The sequence below is a fragment of the Rhinopithecus bieti genome, unplaced genomic scaffold (genome assembly GCF_001698545.2).
Source record: "Rhinopithecus bieti isolate Rb0 unplaced genomic scaffold, ASM169854v2 scaffold_31527, whole genome shotgun sequence".
In the NCBI taxonomy this organism is placed as follows: Eukaryota; Metazoa; Chordata; class Mammalia; order Primates; family Cercopithecidae; genus Rhinopithecus; species Rhinopithecus bieti.
Genome location: NW_016813959.1, coordinates 2263755 through 2285990, shown reverse-complemented (window position 1 = coordinate 2285990; position 22236 = coordinate 2263755). Strand labels below are relative to the sequence as shown.

The 22236-nt window shown below is 45.8% G+C and overlaps 1 protein-coding gene across 1 annotated transcript in view; it reads right to left on the bottom strand.

The window, feature by feature from the left end:
• Positions 1–7888: 7888 nt before the first annotated feature.
• Positions 7889–22236, bottom strand: part of GSG1L2 (GSG1 like 2) — a 16690-nt gene continuing 2342 nt past the window's right edge. Inside the window, exons 2-5 of the mRNA XM_017849221.1 lie at positions 16681–16728; positions 15004–15156; positions 13328–13439; positions 7889–8147 (exon numbers count right to left, since the gene is read on the bottom strand). Coding sequence (XP_017704710.1) covers positions 7889–8147; positions 13328–13439; positions 15004–15156; positions 16681–16728 — 572 coding nt within the window. The remainder of the gene's footprint in view (positions 8148–13327; positions 13440–15003; positions 15157–16680; positions 16729–22236) is intronic.

The following is a 22236-nucleotide window of genomic DNA, read 5'->3' as shown; positions in this document are numbered from 1 at the left end:
TGTGCACACACTTTTTTTCCTTTTAGAGACAGGATCTCACTCTGTGCCTAGGCTACAGAGAAGTGGTACAATCATTGCTCAATGTAGCCTCTATTTCACGGGCTTAAGTGATCCTCCCACCTCAGCCTCCAGAGTAGCTGAGACTACAGGGATGCCACCACACCTGGCTGATGTTTTTGTTTTATTTTATTTTATTTTATTTTATTTTATTTTATTTTATGAGAGGGCATCTCAGTCTGTGGCCCAGGCTGGGGTGCAATGGTGCAATCTCGGCTCACTGCAACCTCTGTCTCCCAGGTTCAAGTGATTCTCCTGCTTCAGCCTCCTGAGTAGCTGGGATTACACGCATGCGCCGCCACCATGACTGGCTAACCTTTGTATTTTTAATTTTTTAATTTATTTTTATTTTTTAGTACACATGGAGTTTTACCATGTTGGGCAGGCTGGTCTTGAACTCCTGACCTCAAATGATCCATCTGCCTCGGTCTCCCAAAGTGCTGGGATTATAGGTGTGAGCCACAGCCCCTGGCCCTTGATGTTTTTATTTTTATTTTTTGTAGATACGATGTTTTGCTTTGTTGCCCAGGCTGGTCTGGAGCTCCTGGTCTCAAGTGATCCTCCTACCTCAGCCTCCTAAAGCACTCATATTACAAACACGTATGAGCCACTGTGCCTGACCCTACTTATGCTTTTATAAACAGTAAACAGTTGGGTCGATATCATCCCTTGTCTCCGCCCTGCATGTTCCCCAGATGAAATACAGGTCCCGTTAGCAGTGTCTTCTTCCCATCAGGACCAGCACTTGCTTTGCTGCATGAAGCCGCTTCTACTTCTTACCTCCTTTTGGAAGAGTGGGTGCTCTCCATCTTTGGGGGTGTTTGTGTATAGGTGGCAGGGGGCTTGTAGCGGAGGAAGCAAGGATGAGATGAGAGGGTGGGTTGTTGGACTAGCCTGACTTCTTAAAAATGTGTCTGAGGGCCGGGAGCGGTGGCTCGTGCTTGTAATCCCGGCACTTTGGGAGGCCGAGGCAGACGGATTGCGAGGTCAGGAGATTGAGACCATCCTGGCTAAAATGGTGAAACCCTGTCTCTACTAAGAATACAAAAAATTAGCCAGATGTCGTGGCATGCGCCTGCAGTCCCAGGTACTCTGGGGGCTGAGGCAGGAGAATCGTTTGAACCCGGAAGGCGGAGGTTGCAGTGAGCTGAGATCGCACCACTGCACTCCAGCCTGGGTGACAGAGCAAGACTTCATCTCAAAAAAAAAACAAAACAAAACGCGCGCGTGTGTGTGTGTGTGTGTGTGTGTGTGTGTCTGATGTGTCTGAGATATTATTTACCCTTAAACAGAAGGAGATTCTGAGGACATTACGCTGAGTGAAACAAGCCAGCCACAAAAAGACAAGCACTGTGTGATTCCACTTCTGCGAGGTACCCAGAGTAGTCACAATCATAGAGACAGAAAGTAGAATGGTGGGTGCCAGGCACTGAGAGGAGGAAGGATGTGAAGTTAGTATGGAGTTTCAGTTTTGCAAGATGAGAACTTTTGTGGATGGATGATGGTGATGCTTGCACAAAAATAATGAAGGTGGTAAATTTTATGTTTTGTGTATTTTACCACAATTTAAAAAAAAAATGGAAAAAATGGTCTTACCTCCTTTGAAGAGACAATCCCGGTAGAAGACGATGCCATTCATGTGATTCAAATTGCAATCCTACAAGACAATTTCATATGTATGGATACATCTGCATTTAATACATATGCACAACTATGCAAAGGAATGGTGCACACAATTCCTGGATGGTGGTTACTTCCTGGGAGAGAGTGAGGAAGAAGGGATGGTGAGGGGGACTTATGTGAGGCATTAGTGCTATCTCATACATTTCACTCCTTTTCTTTTTTTCTTAGTTATTTATTTATTTTACTGTAAGTTCTGGGATACATGTGCAGAACGTGCAGGTTTGTTACATAGGTATACATGTGCCATGGTGGTTTGCTGCACCTATCAACCCCTCATCTAGGTTTTAAGTCCCACATGCATTAGGTATTTGTCCTAATGCTCTCCCTCTCCTTGCCCCCTACCCTGCGACTGGCCCTGGTGTGTGATGTTCTCCTCCCTGTGTCCATGTGTTCTCGTTGTTCAATGAGACAAAAATTGTCCCTATTTTTTGTAGAGAGTGGGGGTCTCCCTGTGTTGTCCAGGCTGGTTGTGAACTCCTGCTCAGGGCATTCTCCCACTGTATCCTCCCAAAATGCTGGGATTACAGGCGTGAGCCACTGCACCTGGTCTCTTTTCTTTTTAAAAAGAGAGATCTGTGGCAACTCTGACAGTATTTACTTCTGTCATAATTTCCTTATATTAAATAGTTTTCTATATATTGAAATATTTCATAATTGAAAAGAAAAAATAAAATAGTCGGAGAGAGAACATTAGAAACAGATGGATCCTGGCATTTTTCCTATTTACCTGTCCTCCCAAATGCTCTTGTTTTTAAATTTCTTTTCTTTCTCTCTCTCTCTTTCTTTCTCTTTCTTTCTTTCTTTCTTTCTTTCTTTCTTTCTTTCTTTCTTTCTTTCTTTCTTTCTTTCTTTCTTTTCTTTCTCTCTCTCTCTCTTTCTCTCTCTCTCTCTTTCCTTCTTTCTTCTTCTTCTTCTTTTTTTTTTGAGATAGAGTCTCACTCTATTGCCCAGACTGGAGTGCAGTGGCATGATCTCGGCTCACTGCAACCTCCGCTTGCCGGGTTTAAGTGATTCTCCTGCCTCAGCCTCCCGAGTAGCTGGGACTACAGGCACGCGCGCCACCATGCTTGGCTAATGTTTGTATTTTTAGTAGAGACTGGGTTTCACCATGTTGGCCAGGCTGGTCTTGAACTCCTGACCTCAGGTGATCTGCCTGCCTCAGCCTCTCAAAGTGCTGGGATTGCAGGCATGGGCCACTGCGCCTAGCTAATGTTTGTATTTTTAGTAGAGACAGGGTTTCACTATGTTGGTCAGTCAAATTGCTCGTTTTCTTTTCTCCCAGATTTTCACTGTGCGGATGATGGCTCCTTCCTGCATCATGTGGCAACTCAAAAAAAAAAACCAAAACCAAAAACAAAAAAAAAAGCCTGAGTTCCTCATGCCCCACCTTTATATTCTGTCGTTCAGATGCAATGCAGACTTAAACACGAGTGACTGGTGATGCTGGTCAGCATCTACATGATTGAAACGTCCTTTAACCTTCAGATAATTTGGCAATTTTCCGATCTTTCCACAACCCCCCACCTCACCCCACCTGCCACACCACACTAACTTGTTTCTATAGCTGGCCCCTTGAGGGCAGGCAGAGCCTGTGTCTCCCGTGCCTCCCGCATCATGCTTTACGTACATATATTCTTCAGAGGCGTTTAATGAGTCCAAAATATTTACATGAGCAAACCTAATTCCTGTCTCATTAAATAGGCTAACTGATGTTTTCCTAGTCTTCAGAGAAGTCCCTATCAGCCCAGATGGTTCCAAGGGGGTTCACCAGAAAAGCAGTTATGCTGTCAGTGTCGTGTGGATGCTGAGCCAGTCTAATAAGTTTAGGGCTGAATTCGTGAATTCTGGAAAAATAGTTGGCTTCCTGGGGTCAGACTACTGCATTCTCAGTTCTTCCTCTGTGAATATCTTGTTCATTCCTGCCCAGCCATCTTGAGTCAGCCGCCATCTTTCTTTGCTGCCTTGTAAGAGGAAACATGGACTCTTGCTCCTGAGTTCCCCAAACCTGGTTGGGGAAGATCACTGAGGACCAGAGCTGGCTCCATTTAATGATGGGTTTGTTGTTTAGAACAATGGACACCCTGGAGACTGCCTCGTCTGTGGGTGTAATAAGTAGACCATAGACCTGGACAACTGACCTCAGCAGGCATTGTCTTTCCCAGAAATGAAAGGGGTTTTGATTCCTTCCTTCCAGGAGAAATGGCACAGTTCCCAGAACATTGTAAACACCTGATAAAATTCACTGACTGATTCTCTGAGGACCGATGACTTTCAGGCTAAAAATGATTGGCGGGTTTGCACTCACTTGATCCTGCCTTTCTCTCAGACATGGTCACTGAGCCTTTCACCAGTGCTTCCCCAACTCACTGACAAAGACTCAGACCCCGCAACGTCTCTTTGTCACCCACAGGACCTAACAGTGCTTTGCACCCAGGAGATGCTAGCAGTGAATCTTTCCATTCCATAAGTAAGTGCCGGGCATAATTCTCAGATCATAATTCTCTTCACATATACTAACACACTTAGTCCTCACAGCTCTTAAAATAGGAAGGAGGGCCAGGTGGGGTGGCTCAAACCTATAATACCAGGACTTTGGGAGGCCGAGGCGGGGGGATCACCTGAGGTCAGGAGTTCAAGACCAGCCTGGCCAACATGGCGAAATCCCATTTCTACTAAAAATACAAAAATTAGCCAGACGTGGTGGCAGGCACCTGTAATCCTAGCTACTCGGGAGACTGAGGCAGGATGATCACTTGAACCTGGGAGGTAGAGGTTGCAGTGAGCCGAGGTCATGCCACTGCACTCCAGCCTAGGTGACAGAGCGAGACTGTCTCAGAAAAAAAAAAAAAAATGGGAGGATTGTTTTTACAGGTAACAAAACTGAGGTGTAGAGAGATTAAGTGGCTTACTCAAGGTCAAAGTGAAGAACCAGGATGTATATGCAGATTGTCTGACTCCAGAGTCCATGCTCTCAATCATGAGCTATATTATTTCCCATATAAAGCTAAAAAGGAGGCAGAGTGTGGTGGCTCACACCTGTAATCCCAGCACTTTGGGAGACCGAGGCGAGCAGATCACCTGAGGTCAGGAGTTCGAGACCAGCCTGGCCACCTGACCAACATGGTGAAACCTCTCTCTACTAAAAATACAAAAATTAGCCGGGCGTGGTGGCAGGATACTCGGGAGGCTGAGGCACGAGAATTGCTTGAACCCGGGAGGCAGGGGTTGCAGTGAGCCAAGATCGTGCCACTGCACTCCAGCCTGGGCGACAGACTGAGACTTTGTCTCAAAAATAAAATAGAAAGCTAAAAAGGAGTCTATTTGACAGTGTTTGTGTGCATGTGTGTGTGTATACAAACATGCATATTCATATGCTTACATATACATATGAGTATATACAAATATAACATTTTCCACTTGCCAACCATTGTTCTAGATGCTGGGGGTACAGAGAACAGTTCTTGCATAGAAAAATGTAGCATGTGTGAGGGGGGAAAGATGAAAAGAGATGATTTCATTATACCAAATGAAAATCCAACTGGGTGCGTATTGCAGCAAAGACAGATGAAATGAGGCATCTTGGTTCTGTTTCTTGAGGTGGAGGGTGGATACCTGGGCGTGTTCACTTTCCAAACATTTATGAAGTTGTACACTTGTGATTTGTATACTTTTCTCTCCGTGTGTTATACTTCGATAAAATTGATATTTAAAACATTTATAAGGAAGCCAAGTGCCTTGTGAGCTCAGAGGATGTAGCAAAGAATGGTTTTTTGACTTAAGCCTCAGTGACCAGTTGCCTTCTGTCCTGCCCTGGTGTTTGACCACTGGCTTTGTTCTCCAGGGGCCAAGTGTACCATCTGATGATGCCAGTTGCTCTCACATGGCTCCAGAAATCCCTCCCTCCCTCCGTCCCTTCCTTTCTTCCTTCCTTCTTTCCTTCCCTCCTCTCTCTCTCTCTCTTTTTTTTTCAGAGTTTTCCTTTTGTTGCCCAGGCTGGAGTGCAGTGGCATGATCTTGACTCACTGCAACCTCCACCTCCCGGGTTCAACTGATTCTCCTGTCTCAGCCTCCCGAGTAGCTGGAATTACAAGCGTCCGCCACCACGCCTGGCTAATTTTTTGTATTTTTAGTAGAGATGGAGTTTCACCATGTTGGCCAGGCTGGTCTCGAACTCCTGACCTCGGGTGATCCACCTGCCTGGGCCTCCCAAAGTGCTGGGATTACAGGTGTGAGCCACTGTGGCCAGCCAAAAATTTATTTCTTTACCCATGTAACAAACCTGCACATGTATCCCGCGCTGAACCTAAAATAAAAGTCGATGAAGAAAATAAATAAATAAAACAAACACTTGTCCAAATAGTTTTAAAATTCATTTCTTCCTTGGCATCCTCAGCCACAGTGTTCACAGGTGTTTTTCACAAGAGAGAATTCAGGGAAGTCTCTCTCCAGTGTATTTCCATCCCTGTAAGATGAGACTTTGACTTGAGAATGTGACAGTCACACAGGACCTGCCTACATGAATACATAGGGATGAAAAATCATCTGAAAGTACCTGCACACTGCAGAGGGCAGAGGCTTGTGGGTATAAACTCTCCTGCTGTTGGTGAGCAAATGGTCCAGGGAACCCCAGCAGACATTCTCTGGGTTGGGTTTATTCCAGCAAGAATCCATTGTATATCTCTTCATATATGCTTAGTGCAATGAAACACAGAATTCCACAGAAGCAATGTTTGTCAGGCAGGTGCTCACATTAAGCCCCAAACACAAAGGTAGCTGGATTTTTTTTTTCATTTATTTTAGGACAGTATAAGTTTTACAGTTCAGCATAAACAGATTTTTATTGGATTTAATTTTCCCAGAAATGATATGTTTACAAAACATATGAATATCATTTTTAAAATGGATCTGAGCAAGGACATATTGAAGGTTGTTAGAGTTTGTAGTCCCTTTCTTTTCTTTTCTTTTCTTTTCTTTTCTTTTCGAGACAGGGTCTCACTCTATTGCCCAGGCTGGAGTGTGGCAGCGTGATCTCTGCTCACTGCAACCTCCACCTCCCAGGTTCAAGTGATTCTCCTGCCTCAGCCTCCTGAGTATCTGGGATTACAGACATGTGCCACCATGCTCAGTTATTTCTGTTTTTGTTTGTTTGTTTTTGTTTTAGTAGAGACCGGGTTTCACCCTGTTGGCCAGGCTGGTCTCGAACTCCTGATCCCAAGTGATCTGCCCACCTCAGTCTCACAAAATGCTGGGATTACAGGCATGAGCCACTATGCCCACCCCCCTTTCTTTTTTTCAAAAAACCAAATTATGTGTGGAAAAACCTGTGGCCTGAATAACATGGTAGCTAGACATGGGATGAATTGACACAATATTGCAGCTGACCGGATTAGGAATCCTGCAGCCCACCACTGCCTCCAACAAGACCTGCATGTTTGGTAATGTTTATTTTTAGAAGCAAAAGTGGCTGGCGATTTAATTTAAGCAGAACAATTCAAACATGTGTTCCACTTAAACTAAGATAAGATGTCATTCCATTTGACTGTGTGTTCATTTCTATCGTTCGACTGTCCTTCCAAACTGATTTTATGATAAGTAGAAACACAAAATTTCCAAGAAAAAATATTTTAAAAGTAACAGGAAACATATTTTGAAATTTCTGTCTTCTTGATTCAAATGAAAAGAAAGTATGAATAGTTGCACATACTTTATTGTGTGTGTCAACTAGGAGAAAACATTTTCTGGATTTTCTGTCAACAAACCTATGCAGGCAACACATTTTGCCTCCCTTGTAGTTAAAAAGACTTGCTTTCCCCTTTCTTTAACTCCTCTTCCCCTTAGTACTGGCATCCTCCCTCTTTCTTTGGTATCCTTATCAAATTCACTGTCATTAAGAAGCTCTCTTTTATACTAGAGTGTCAATGGTTGATATCTTTGGTAAGCAATATCGCACTTCAAGGTACTGGCATTTTAACAGGAATCAAAGGCTGAAGCCAAAGGTGTTTAGTAAAAGGTGAGATGTGGAGGGGTGGGGATGGAAGCTTTCCCTGGACAACAGTCTCCTGAAGTCCAGCCCAGAGGCAGGGTGTACATTGTGAGTGTCAGTGCCTGGCTTGTTTGCCTGTGCAGATGTGGCAGCCATGGACACTGGCTAGCATATGGACACCTTGCCTGGGGCGCCTGGTGGGAGGTGCCCAGAAACATTCCTGAAGGCTTGTCCAGCAGGGCGAGGAGCAGCTCCTGTTTTCCAAACGCTCTCCGAAGCTTTGGGTTCCGGGAGGCTGTGTTGAGAGTGCTGACTGCCGTTCTGTGCCCGCTGCTTCTCAGTGAATTCCAGGCGGGCTGCTGTGAACCTGCTCATGGCCGTGACCGACACAGCCAGGCAGAGGGCGAAAGAACCCCAAGCGAGGCTGTCAACAGAAGGCACCGTTAGGAAAGGGCTGAGGGCTGTGATTCCAGGACTTCCTGCTGGGGGTCAATCTGGAGGAAAAAACAGCTCCTTGTTCTACTCAATTTGGACCTGCATTTTGGATCACAAATCCCAGAGTCTAGTCAACGTATTGTTTAGCCCAAGGGTTAAGAGAATGGATTCTGGAGTCACTGTGCTGGCTTTGCACTGTGGCCCCACCTTGTATTAACCATGTGACCTTGAGCTGGTTGCTTTACCTCTTTGAATCAGTTTCCTCATCTGCAAAACTGGAATAATATCAATGCTGCCACCAGGGTGGCTGTGAGGAATTCAATGAGTGAATGCGTGGGACGTATTAATACTTAGTATAGCATCTGCTGCATAGAAGCTTACAAATTGTTGCTGTTGTTGGTTCTAACCCAGGACAGTGGCATTAGTGTCTTTTTTTTTTTTTTTTTTTTTTTTTTTTTTTTTTTTGACAGAGTCTCTGTCACCCAGGCTGGAGTGCAATGGCATAATCTTGGCTCATTGCAACCTCTGCCTCCCGGTTCAAGCAATTCTCCTGCCTCAGCCTCCCGAGTAGCTGGGATTATAGGCGTGTGACGCCACATCTGGCTAATTTTTGGATTTTTAGTAGAGACAAGGTTTCACCATGTTGGCTAGGCTGGTCTTGAACTCCCGACCTCAGATGATCTGCCCGCCTTCGCCTCCCACAGTGCTGGGATGACAGACATGAGCCACCGCGCCCAACCAGCATCGTTATTCTTATATCCCCATCCAGACTGTAAGCCCGTTGCATACTGAGATGATGGGCTACACTTTTCATCCTTCATAGAACCCAGCACTGTGTTGGGAACATGGTAATTAGCATCTACTTTATACCAAAGGGTGTTCAAATGTTTGCATTATTATGAGATAAACAGAAGGGCTGTGTGGTGGACAAAGAACCGAGAGAAGAAAAGCAAAATGTAGGGCTAACCAGAGACACTTCCCCATGGATAATAGTAAGATTAACAATAATAAACAGTCTTGTATGTATGCCAGATGCTGTGATGGGTACAGGATTATCTAACTGAACACCTCGCAGCGACCCCCTGATGGGGGCACTGTAATAAGCTCCATTTTACAGATGAGGAAACTGACACACAGAGAAATTAAGCAACTTGTCCACGACCACCAGTTAGAAAGTGGGACATCCTGGATGCGGCTGCAAACGCTGTGAGTCTGGGTACTGTTGGCCGACTTGCGAGACGTTGCTGCCTCCTGATGCCATGGGCTCGGTTAACCAGGGACACACGTCAGGGTTCTGGGGTGGGCCTGGCCTTGCTTCGTCTTTTCTTTAAGTAGGTGATTATTTTGGTTTAAATGAGGGCAGAAACTCATTGCATCTCTCCACACCCCCACTGAAATGAGAGTAAAGGGATGTGTACTAGTGTGAACAGACAAGGACAAGGAGAATTGGAGAGGAGACACAAGAGGATGGAAATGGCTGGGAGAGGGATGACTAATTCATGGAGTGAGGGACGCAACACAGAAAGTGTCTGCAATGAGGGCCACCTACAAGACAAGAAGGATGCCTGTTATATCAGCACCGCTGTATCCTTGAGAGGTGCAGAACCTTGAGGCACAAATACGGCACAAAAAATGCGGCCTTTTCCCCAGTCTCCTCCTTACCACAGACACTCTCCCCCACCTCCCTTTCCCCCAGGAGAGCAAAGTTTTATTCTCTGGAGAAGGTGAACGGAAGGAAAGCCTCCAGATTCATGGACAGGAGGCCCAAAGGAAGGCAGGGAAGGGGGCTGGTCTGAAAATGGGATTGTATGGAAATCTGCACAGGAGTGGGAAGCTGTCCAGCCCTTTCCTATGCCTAACCTCAGAAATGATCAGCCAGGCATACGAGTTCACTCCACTTCCTGCAGATATTGGATGATTCCCTTCTGAAGACACTGACAGGTTGCAGAAGGAACCTCTACAAACTGATATATGTGTGTGTTTTTGCGGAGTGGAATTCCAAGATGAAATAGATGGTGCCATACCCAATCACATGCCAAAACAACAACAAAAGAGCCTACCAGTAGATAAATGCCAACCCTGCTCTAGAGCTTCCAATTATCCTTGACAATCAAAGATGCCAACATCGTTGGGGGAAAGGTCCAACAACAAAGTGGGGAGGAGAAAGAATTCTCAAGGAAAGAGATAACACAAGGAACAAAAGAAAACAGCAACAAAAAACAAACCCTTTGATTAATATCCTTAGAGGAACATGAGAAGAGAAGATGCCGTATCAATAAAACAAGATCAGGATATTATGAAAAAGGAACAGCTAGAAAACAAGGAAGAGCTTGGAAAATTAAAATCAGTGCAAAATAAGAATTCAACAGAAAGGCTGGAAGACAAGTAGAGAAAATTTTTCAGAAAAAATAATAAGAAGAGAAACAAAATATAAAGAAAGTAATAAGGTCCTTGAATAATAAACCCAAAAGACCTAATATCTAACTAACAAGAGTTTCCTAAAAGGAGAACAAAAAACTAAGGAAAGGAAATAATCAAAGGAATAATACAAATACAAAAATCACCATAATTCCAGGACACGAATTTTCAGATTAAAGGCTCCCCGTCCCAACCCCAAGCACATAGATGAAGGATGAATGTGGAGAAAAGAGAATCCTCGCCAAAGGATATCATCATGACATTTCAGAACATTGGTCATAAAGAGAAGAAAACAACAGGCCACCTACAAAGGCACATGAATCAGAATGGTGCTGGACTCTTGACAGAAATTATGAATGCTAGAAGAAAATGGAGTATGGCCATCAAAATTCTATGGGAAAATGATTTCCAACAGAGAATTCTGTACTGTGCCGAATGATCGATCAATTATGGAGTATTGAATTTCCAGGCATGCAAGGAGTAAAATAATTTATCTCTCATTGGATCCTTTCTTAGGAAGCTACTGAAGGATGTACTCCCAGAAAAGGTAGATGTAAACTAAATAAGATAAGGCAATGGGACCTAAGAAACAGCATTTGAAGATAAGGGAGTGGCTCAGGGAAGTCTCGTAACAGCTCTAGACAGCAACCAGCCTGGAATAGGGCTGGAAGACTGAGGGCCTTGGGGGTTGGAAGTGAAGCTGAGAAGCTAATCTGATTAGGTGCACCAAACCTAACCTGCCCTGCTTGCTTTCAGTCGCTTGCTTTTTTTCCTCCCCGTGTAGCTAAAAGCCACACCACTAAAGGTTAACTTCACTGGCTTCCTTACAGATAACATTTATGATGTATATGTCACCATGGTAATGGTTGCTTGTTTTTCAGGAACTTGGTGTAGCTCCTATCCAGTTCAAACTGGTTGAGACCACTGATCCTTCAGCTGATCCTCTACAAGTGCCTGAGAGGTAGCCTTTTGATGTCAGAAGGCCAAAAACTCTACCCTCAGAACATGCTAATGCTACCATTTTCTGAGCATGAGTCCTGTGAAGAGCCATGAACCCTGGCTATGCTTGCACAGATTACCAATGACTTTATTTTTCCCCACTGCCAATCACCTTTCCTCTTTGCCTTAGACCACCCCGCTTCTTTAACCCATAAATATCCCTAAGCCTTATCTTCAGGGAGGCGGATTTTAGAGCTATTCTCCCACCTCCTTATCAGACTGCCCTGTGAATAAATGTTTTATCTGCCCTGTGAATACATCTTTTGTAAGACCCATCGTCACAGTAGCTGGTTTACTAAGCGCAAACAGAATGAACTTGGTGGGTATCAGAAGGGTGGCACAGGGAGAGAATGGAACGGATCGACTTTTATTCTTAGTGCTATTTGATTTTTAACAACCATTTACATACTTCTTTTGCTAAAACTTAAGTAATTGAAAGTTACAGAAAACAAAAACAAAACAAAGCGATATTGGAAACAAACAGACCATTCTTCAGACTCCTTCGGTGTTTGGAATTTGCTTCCATCCATAGCAAAAGGAGTGCAGTACAAATTGGCCAGAGTTAAGAATCCACCTACAATTCATCTGAGTTCTGCTGCAACTACACTCTCAACTGTGTAAGGTGCCAGTGATAGCCCCTGAGAACCAACAGCCCTAATTCAAAGGGGGGCAGCTAAGTGACAAACAGGTGGAGGGACAGGTGCCCAGAGAAACAGTTGTAAAAATTAACATCTTCAGACTGGGAAGATGAAGACTAAGAAAAGTTCAGACTCTAGCAACTCACGAAGCATATGGCTCACAGTAACACACATGCGTTCACTGAATCCTAGAATAGTAGGATGAGGGAGTGAGCCCTGAACGTGTTATGCGTTTTACAAAGAGGAAAGTAACATAAGAGGTTGTTATATAAGATGAAAATGTAAGTTATGTACATCTATTTTTAAGATATGATATGCTTCAGAGGTCCACATCAAAGAGAACCCCTGTGGCCTTGCATAATGTGGTAGAGTTCGTTAGAGACAGAATTCCCATGTCATGACCTTGTCTTTGTGTTAGAAACAGGGGCTGGATCTCCCCCCGTTGAAGTATTTATTAGGAGTTATAGATCAAGACACTTCCTCCCACACCATGTTTAAGAACTGAACATCAACAATGTCTCCATTTCTTGGGGACTTTACTAGGTGCAAAGAGTTTTATAAACATAATCTCTTTAAATCCCTATACAAATATTTGAGGCAAGTATCCTCACTTTATAGATGAGGGAATTGGGCTACAGATGGGTCACAGAATTCACCCAAAGTCACATACTGGCAGATGCCAGCACTATGACCAAGGTTGGTCATCCTATAAAACTTATGTTTGGCTGGGCGCGGTGGCTCACGCCTGTAATCCCAGCACTTTGGCAGGCCGAGGTGGGCGGATCATGAGGTCAGGAGATCAAGACCATCTGGCTAACACGGTGAAACCCCGTCTCTACTAAAAAATACAAAAAAAAAAAAAAAAAAAAATTAGCTGGGTGGGGTGGTGTGTGCCTATAGTCCTAGCTACTCGGGAGAATGGCGTGAACCTAGGAGGCAGAGCTTGCAGTGAGCCGGGATTGTGCCACTGCACTCCAGCCTGGGCAACAGAGCAAGACTCCGTCTCAAAACAAATAAACAAACAAACAAGCAAAAACAAAAAAAACTTATGTTCATCTTTATGTGCATCTCTCCTGACCCTCCAGGACTTAAGCACCATGACCAAGCAACTTACCAATATGACCAGCCATAGTCCCAGGTCTGAGGCTTCCAATCTTCTGGTCCAAGGTTCACAGTGATTTGAAAAATGGTTGTGTACATCATGTGGGCCACCATGCCTAGGAGCCCTGCACAAGGAAAGCTCTGTGAGCCACAATTAAGAAGACATATGATGAAAGAACTCTATGCTGCGTGTTTTGGCTGTAAGGAGCTCTCTAGCATTCATAAAGTCCTTTTGATGTATCTGCATGTATTCATCCTTAAACATTCCGCTGGACATCTCTTTCCCACAATTGGAAGAGAGCGGGCGCGGTGGCTCAAGCCTGTAATCTCAGCACTTTGGGAGGCCGAGACGGGCGGATTTCACGGAGGTCATGAGATCGAGACCATCCTGGCTAACACGGTGAAATCCTGTCTCTACTAAAAAAAAAAAAATACAAAAAATTAGCCAGGCGAGGTGGCAGGCGCCTGTAGTCCCAGCTACTCGGGAGGCTGAGGCGGAGGAGAATGGTGTAAACTCCGGGAGTCTGGAGCTTGCAGTGAGCTGGACACCGGCCACTGCAGTCCAGCCTGGGCGACACAGCGAGACTCCTTCTCAAAAAAAAAAAAAAAAAAAAAAAAAGAAAATGAAGAGACATCCAGAAACACACAATTGAGGGGGACCTGTCAGAACCTGGGCAGGAGTCTCTATGTCCTGGTTCTTTCCTAAGAAGATCAGAAATTGGATTTTATCATCCCATTCGCTGAGGATAAGACTTGAGGGAGGTAGGCATGGTAGCATGCACCTGTAATCCCAGGTACTCGGGAGGCTGAGGAGGGAGGATTGCTTAAGCTCAGGGGTTTGAAACCACCCTGAGGGGACCTCATCCCAAAATAAATAAATAAGTAAAATAAAATAATTAAAAGGGACATTTAAAAAAAAGGACTTAGGAAAGTTGCATGACACTTATCAAGCACAACAATGATGTACAAATTGACCTGCTACATGATTAACTTAACATGAGTAACTTTTCGTATCCGGTTTGAGGACTAAAGGAAGTCATTTGTTCAAGGTTCTTTCTCCCTGGAAAGGCCCTCTTAGGAGACCCAACTAAGTGACTTTAAAAGTTGCTTGGAGAACACAGAAGTAGAACTAAAAAAAAAGGAGTTATTTATTTTAATGGAATATTTATACCAAATGTGAATACTTTTTTTTTTTTTTTTAAACTACCATCTATTGAGTACTTTTTCTATACTAGGTGCACTCTTAGTTATTGCCAAAGTGTTTTGAGATACGTTATAGTGTTCTGTCTTAGAGAAGTTAAGTAACTTGCCTGAGGTCATACAACCGTTAAGGAGACGTCTGCACCTGGGCAGGATCCCTCCACAGACTCATGCCTAAGCACTGTTTTCAGTGAAGTGATGTCAGCTGTCAGAGCCAGGGCACCCTCTTCCCTGGTTGTGATAAAGATACACGGATAAATTTCACTTTCCATCTGTGCCTAGCCCCTTTTCATCTGTCACCCTAGGAATATTGTCTCCATCCAATGGAATTCATTGGTGACTTATCCAGTGGGCTACCTGCCCTGCTCAAATGACCATTGACGGGAAAGAGCCAGCCTGTTCTATGGCAATGAACATGTCCGCATGTCCAGCCTGGCGCTCTGCTTTCCCTCTGGGGCAGCCTGTTCCAAGGATGCTGTTGGAAAGTACCTGCCAGTACCATGAAGATGGCTACCAAGGCATCCACCCTGAGCCAGTCGAACCCAGGGCTGCGACAACTCACTCTGGAGCCCAGGAGGATGGCGCTTGTCAGTATCAGAACCATATCCAGTACCTCGCCCCCGATGGACAGCCACAAAACACCTGCCAAAGAAAGGGATGTTGGAAACGCTGGGCATTTCTAATTCAGAAGTACTAAAATGTTCAGTCCTTTGATTTAGCTCATTTCTAAACAAAACATGAAAAACAGACACACTGGAGTGAAAATCACAGATGCCTCTCTGCTGAATCTTAGAAAGCTGGCAATGGAAAGGCACTCCTCAGGGCTGAAAGAGACAGTTGTAGGGATTGCCCATAGCTGAGGGGGGGCGTGGAGTGGTGGAAACTAAGCAAAACCCTGCTGTGAGGGCATGAGTGGTGCTGCAGGTCTCCATGCCCTGGCTCAAAAACTACCATTGTGTCTGGAGTTGGTTCCTGCCAGTGGGTTCATGGTCTCACTGACTTAAAGAAGGAAGACACCGACCTTCGCAGTGACTGTTACAGCTCTTAAAGGTGGCACAGACCCAAAGAGTGAGAGGTAGCAGGGTTTATTGTGAAGAGTGAAAGGACAAGGCTTCCAGAGAGTGGAAGCGGACCCAGAGGGTAGCCGCTGCCGGCTGGGGTGGCCAGCTTTTTTATTCCCTCATTGGCCCCGCCCATATTCCATTTCTGTCCTATCAGAGTGCCCTTTTTTCAATCCTCCCCGTGATTGGCTACTTTTAGAATTCTGCTGATTGGTGCATTTTACAGAGTGCTGATTGGTGCGTTTTATAGAACACTGATTGGTGTGTTTTACAAACCTCTTGTAAGATAGAAAAGTCCCCCAAGTCCCCACTAGACCCAGGAAGTCCAGCTAGCCTCACCTCTCACCATGATGTTTTGATTTTACCAGGAGATATCATCTTTGCCTTTTGCAAGAAAAAGATACACAAACCTCGGGGCGGAGGGTCTGTGAGTTGGAGAGCCCTGTCTGCAGGTACCAAAACCTCATTTGTTTCTGTGGAAGTCACTTGTTTACCTTCTGGAGAGGATCCCACCTGTGGCTTCAAGGAACTCTGTTCGCAGTGGAGGGCAGTGGAGAAAGGGAACAGTAAGGGAAACTCATCTTTGCAAAAGGACTCCTCTACGGCAAGTTAGGTAATGAAGACAAAGCAATGAATAGACGTGATCCATACCTTCACAAAACCTCTACTCCAGCTGGGAGAAGAGACACTAAGAAAGTAATTACAAAGATGCTGAGTGTTAGGGAGCTTTAAAGAGAAGAAAAACTGCTCTAGGCAGTGGTGTGCTGAAGCACATCTCACAGCTCTGCATTCATCTTGCAACTGAGAGCTGTGTTCATCTTGCAATTGAAATTGGCTGTGGTGGGAATATTTACACCATGGAACACGGCCAATGCTGCCAATCAGGGTTTCCCATTCACGCTACAAAGTAGGCTGTTAAAACATTTGCGAGCACACCACTGGTTATAGGGCACAGGAAGAGAGCCTGTGGTTCTACCTTTTGGACTTGACTTCGTGGAAAAATCATCAATGACTCCCTCATCATTTCCCCTATTCCCAATAAAACTATAAAAATAGTCCAAGCTATGAGGAGTGCTGGTGGGCAGAGTATGAGTAAGGTATTTACCTTGTTCTTCAGCTGGCACTATGCTCTGGAAACTCCTACACTTTTCATCTGAAAGATAAAAATGCATCCAGAAGTGGGTTACCCTTCACAACCAGGGGGCAAATGGTGTATTTCCAGCCCCTTAACTGGATGAGGAATGGGGAGTGTGCAGCCTGCTTTACTTCATGTCAGGGACGTGAGCTGCCCCTCTGTGTGGGAGCATGATATAATCCGCCCTATTGGACTCTGGCTTTGACCAATGAACTGGGAGCAAAAATGAGATGGATCTGAGCAGCTTTAAGAGCCAATGTATTTTCCCCTGGTTCTTGTTCCCTTGCTCTGTGATCCCAGAGGCCCATGTCAAGAGGGAGTCTCCATCAGCCCGGGTCCCTGAATAACTACAATGAGGACAGACCCCTTGCCAACCTGAAAAGTCTATACAGAATGAGCTAAAAATAAATGTGTTGGTTTGAAGCTCCGGAATTTGGGGGGGTTGTTTGTTATTGCAGCCTAACCTAGCCTCTCTGGACTAATACTGCAAGTCTTAGGCCAGGGGTTCTCAGCTTTGGAAATAGCATTCATTATGATATGAATCTGAAATAATTGGCTTCTCGTTGAAGGGAAATGATCAAAGTTTGCCATTTATTTTTAAATGAGTGAGAGCAGATTCAGAGCCATGTCTGTTACTAAGACTCTTAGCATGTGAGTCACGCATTTGCTTGCATTTCTTCATGCTTTCTTGACTATGAAAGAAAGGGAGGAATCGTTGTGTGTGTACCAGGTATTGGGCAGAACCCACCACCAGACTCGTTTACGTTTTCCAGGGGGATAGGTATTATTTGTGTGTGAGTGTCATCTGTCAGGTTGCACATATCAGGTGAAAAATCTTGAGTCACAGCCTTAGATATGCAGTTCCCTTTAAAATTTGAAGTCCATGGATATCCACTTGGTGTGAAGATGTAACCAAATTCTGGTTTGGGGGGTGACAGATGGAGGATTGAGAACATAGCAAGTCACCCTCTGGGGTCCTGTCCCAGCTGAGTGTCCTGCACTCTCTCTACTAACACGTCGGCCCCAAATAGAATCATGGACTGTTGAGTGGGAGCAGCCTGGGAAATCCTCTGGCTCATCCCCACACAGTTTAGAGTAGTGCACTCAAGGGCCTCTGAGGGAAAGTGACTTACTCAGGACAGCGCAGGTAGAGGCAGTTTCCATGTTAGATCTCAGGGCTGCAGAGCCCAGTGCTGTCCTGCTACATCACTGACTTAATGCAATCAAGGAAAGGTGCCGGGGGTGCAAAGTTGCCTGAGACAAGGGAGCCGCCCCCAGTCTGACCCTGGTGGGAGCTAAAGCAGAGCACGGTGTGAAAGATATGAGGCATTTTCCATGGACTCGTCAAAGGAAAGGCATTCTTATCATCAGAATAGATCCAGTAGTCCCTGCCTTAGCCTTGCTTTGAAGATTACATGAAACAATACTTAAGAAAGCTTCTACCACAGTTCATATGCATTTAAATCTTATTAGAATAAAATGAGTTCTATTAGAGTATTTTTGCGGTAGTTAGCATGAACCATTATTTATTTCCAGACTCTAAGCAACCCCAAGGGCAAGCTACCATTGCTGGAAGATTCCAAGAACAGAGGAAGTTTAGGGAGCATCTATAGACTTTTTTTTTTCTTTCATAGGAGAGAAAATCCCAAGTAATTTAATTTTCCTATTCAAGAACTCTCTATGCCTCGCTATTTTCCCTAGCATCAAGTCTAAATTCCTCCTGTTAGCTTTTATGTCTTCTCTCCATCAACCTGACTTCCCAACACACAGCCCATCTTTTTGCCTCCCCAGCACCACCCAGCATTCACCTTCCACCTCCTCAGGGTCCTGTAGTGTCTTAGTCCTGTAACAAATTACCATAGACAGGGTTGTTTGTCAACAACAGGAACAACTTTTCAGATCTGGAGCCTGGAAGTCTGAGATGCCTGCATGGTTGGGTTCTGGTGAGGGCCCTCTTCCAGGATGCAGAGAGCTTCTTTTATTTATTTTTTGACACAGGGCTTTGCTCTGTCACTGAGGCTGGAATGCAATGGATCACGGCTCACTGCAGCCAAAATCTCCTGGGCTCAAATGATCCTTCCATCTCAGCCTCCCAAGTAGCTAAGACTAGAGGTGCACGCCACCACACCTGGCTAATTTTTTTTTAAATTTTTTATTTTTTGTAGAGATGGAGCCTCACTATGTTGAGCCAAGGCTGGTCAAGCAATCTGCCCACCTCAGCCTCTCAAAGTGTTAGGATAACAGGCAGGGGCCACCATGCCTGGCCAGCAGACAGCTTCTTGTAGTAACCTCGCATGGCAGAAAGAGATCTGGCTAGCTCTCTAGCCTCTTCTTATAAGGGCACTAACTCTATCCGTGAGGGCTCCACCCTCATGACCTAATCACCACCCAAAGGCCCCCACCTCCTAATACCATTACATTGGGGTTAGGGTTTCAGCATATGAACCTGGGGAGGGGACAGAAATATCCAGTCATAGCACATGGGAAGGATGATATGTGTGCAAGCATACGCTTCTGGCAGTGCATGTCTAATCCTTATAAACCTTAACATTTGCTGTGCCCATCCTCGTGAAACTCCAAGTACCTATGGGCCTCATTCCTTCACACTGCCGCACCGCCCCTCCACTGAGCTATAGGGAGAAGAGAAACCCAGGTTGGGGTGATGATGGAACCATTTCCTGGAGCTTCTCCGCTGGGACGCTTTCTGACTCAAATGTCAGCCAGGGATTCGTGTGTCACATGATTGTCCATCCCAGGGGGCCCAAGGAAGAATATTTACACAGCCTGGAGTTGACAGTAACAGGATCAGGGACCTGTCAGTCCGTGGGCAGCCACAGTGGCCTCTGCAGCGTTAGAATTAAGTCACTTTGGATTAATGTGATTGGACATTTCTCCTGGCTGATTCTCTGATGTTAGCAGCAGTACCATGGTCACCGAGGAAATAATTCATCCGAGCCTCCCCAGTTATACCAAGGAGGTCCCCAAAGCACTGGCAGCACCTCAGTCCTCACACCCTGTTGTCTCTCGGAGAACTTGGGGGCTGATGCAGAGCCTTCTTTCACGTCGCCTCATCCAGTCCTAACTATACCCTGGCGAGTCAGGCCAGCAGGTTGGCAGCAGAAGGATACCACAGGCAATGTGTGGCATTTACATCCACAAGGCCTGGCATCTCTGCATGGTCCTGACACGGCCAGTCACCATCGCAAGTTTCCTGGCCTCTCTGAGCCTCCCTTTCCTCATCTGCAAAATGGGTCTAATAAAAGGACTCTGATGAGAGATTTGTGAAAGTCTTTTGTGAACTGCATTCCACAGTTATTATTTATTTATTTGTTTATGTTTTTGACGGAGTCTCACTCTGTTGCCAGGGCTGGAGTGCAGTGGCACGATCTCACTGCAACCTCTGCCTCCCAGGTTCAAGCGATTCTCCCGCCTCAGCTTCCAGAGTAGCTGGGATTACAGGCGCCCGCCACTATGCCCAGCTACTTTTTTGTGTTTTTAATAGAGACAGAGTTTCACCATGTTGACCAGGCTGATCTCAAACTCCTGACCTCGTGATCCGCCCACCTCGGCTTCCCAAAGTGCTGGGATTACAAGCGTGAGCCACTGCGCCTGGCCTTTCCACTGTTTTGAGTGTTGGGTTATTAATAAAGGCAAGTACAATGATCTCAATTTTATGGACCTGGAGGAGACCAGGCTCACACGAGTTGGTAGAGTCAAGAATTAAAAACCGGAGTTTCTCACCTAAGACTCAGAGGCCTTTACTGAATCGCTTCTTGTCTTTCTACCTAATGCATTGAGGAGTAAAGGTCTAACTTGTCCTCTAAAGAGAACTGCCTTTCCCACCAGGAATAGAGATGAGGCCAGCACAGAGCAAGGGCTGGGCAAAGAGAAGGTGGAGGCCAGCCAAGGACATTAAGAGAATTCAGAATAGCTTAGACGGGTGAGTTTAGCTTGGGCCCAGAGTCAGAGCCTAGTGACCCCTTTGATGAATACGAATCCTCAGAAATGGTGTTCCTTTTGAATAAAGCCAGTAGGATTAAAAGAAAAAATCTGTATAAATCCCATGAAGCCGGGGAGGCGGGTGTTACATAGCTCGAGTGCTTCAGCAGCCAAGCAGGACAGCAAGCCAGGCGGAGGAAGTAGCGTCCAATCCCTCCGTGCCTGACTCTGACATCCTCTGTCAGTTTGTTCTCCTCCGACCCCCACTCCACCCCTGTCCTTTCTGAGATGCCTGGGTCCCTCTGCCCTGAACTTTTTGAGTTTAGCACAACAGCACAGAATCTAAAATCCACGCATTTTGTGGATGCACAGACTCGCCTAAGGAAAAGAACATTTCATGTAAGTACCGCCTGGGCCAGGAATGTTTGCCGCAAATTTTCATTTCAGAGTGTGGGATCAAAGGTGTGGGTTCCCTTTAAAGACATTCTAGGCACTGGGGAGAAAGGATAGAGTTCTTGGGGGTGGCTTGGGCAGAGGATGTCTTAAAAAGGCACTTCAGGTGGCCGGACGCGGTGGCTTACGCCTGTAATCCCAGCACTTTGGGAGGCCGAGGTGGGTGGATCACGAGGTCAGGAGAATGACACCATCCTGGCTGGCCAACATGGTGAGACCCCATCTCTACTAAAAACAAAAAAAAAAAAAAAAAAAAAAAAAAAAGCTGGGGGGGGGGGCGGGCGCCTGTAATCCCAGCTACTCAGGAGGCTGAGGCAGGAGAATCGCTTGAACCTGTGAGGCGGAGGTTGCAGTGAGCAGAGATCGCACCGCCACTGCACTCCAGCCTGGGTGACAGAGTGAGACGCTGTAAAAAACAAACAAACAAAAACCAAAGGAAAGCCCTCCAGGTAAGGGCTTCCTGGAGGATCAACTTTAAGGGACACGGAGCCCATTCAGAAGGAAAACACACAGGGAGACCCCACAGGGCAGCAAAGCTGGGGCAGTCAGACGCCCAGAAGCCCCTTTCCTGGACTTGTTTAGGGCCGAGGCACATCCTCCCGGGATTGGAGCTCTGCTCTCCTCACCCCTCCTGACCCTCTCTCCAAAGGACTGTTTGGGCTCCAGCCCGTTTCCCTCCAGTTTGAGCCCTTTTCTTTCTTATGCCCCAAATCTCCTAAGTACTGTGACAAATTAGACTAAATGGCAGATGCCTTTGTGGTGTAATCACCAGTTGGGAGCCCCAGCTACACTCTGCAGCAGACATAATTTTTTTTGGCTCATGCCGTTTTTTAAAGATATTTTAAAATGCGCCGGGCGCGGTGGCTCAAGCCTGTAATCCCAGCACTTTGGGAGGCCGAGACGGGCGGATCACAAGGTCAGGAGATTGAGACCATCCTGGCTAACACAGTGAAACCTCGTCTCTACTAAAAAAATACAAAAACTAGCCGGGCGAGGTGGCGGGCGCCTGTAGTCCCAGCTACTCGGGAGGCTGAGGCAGGAGAATGGCGGGAACCCGGGAGGCGGAGCTTGCAGTGAGCTGAGATCCGGCCACTGCACTCCAGCCCGGGCGACAGAGCAAGACTCCGCCTCAAA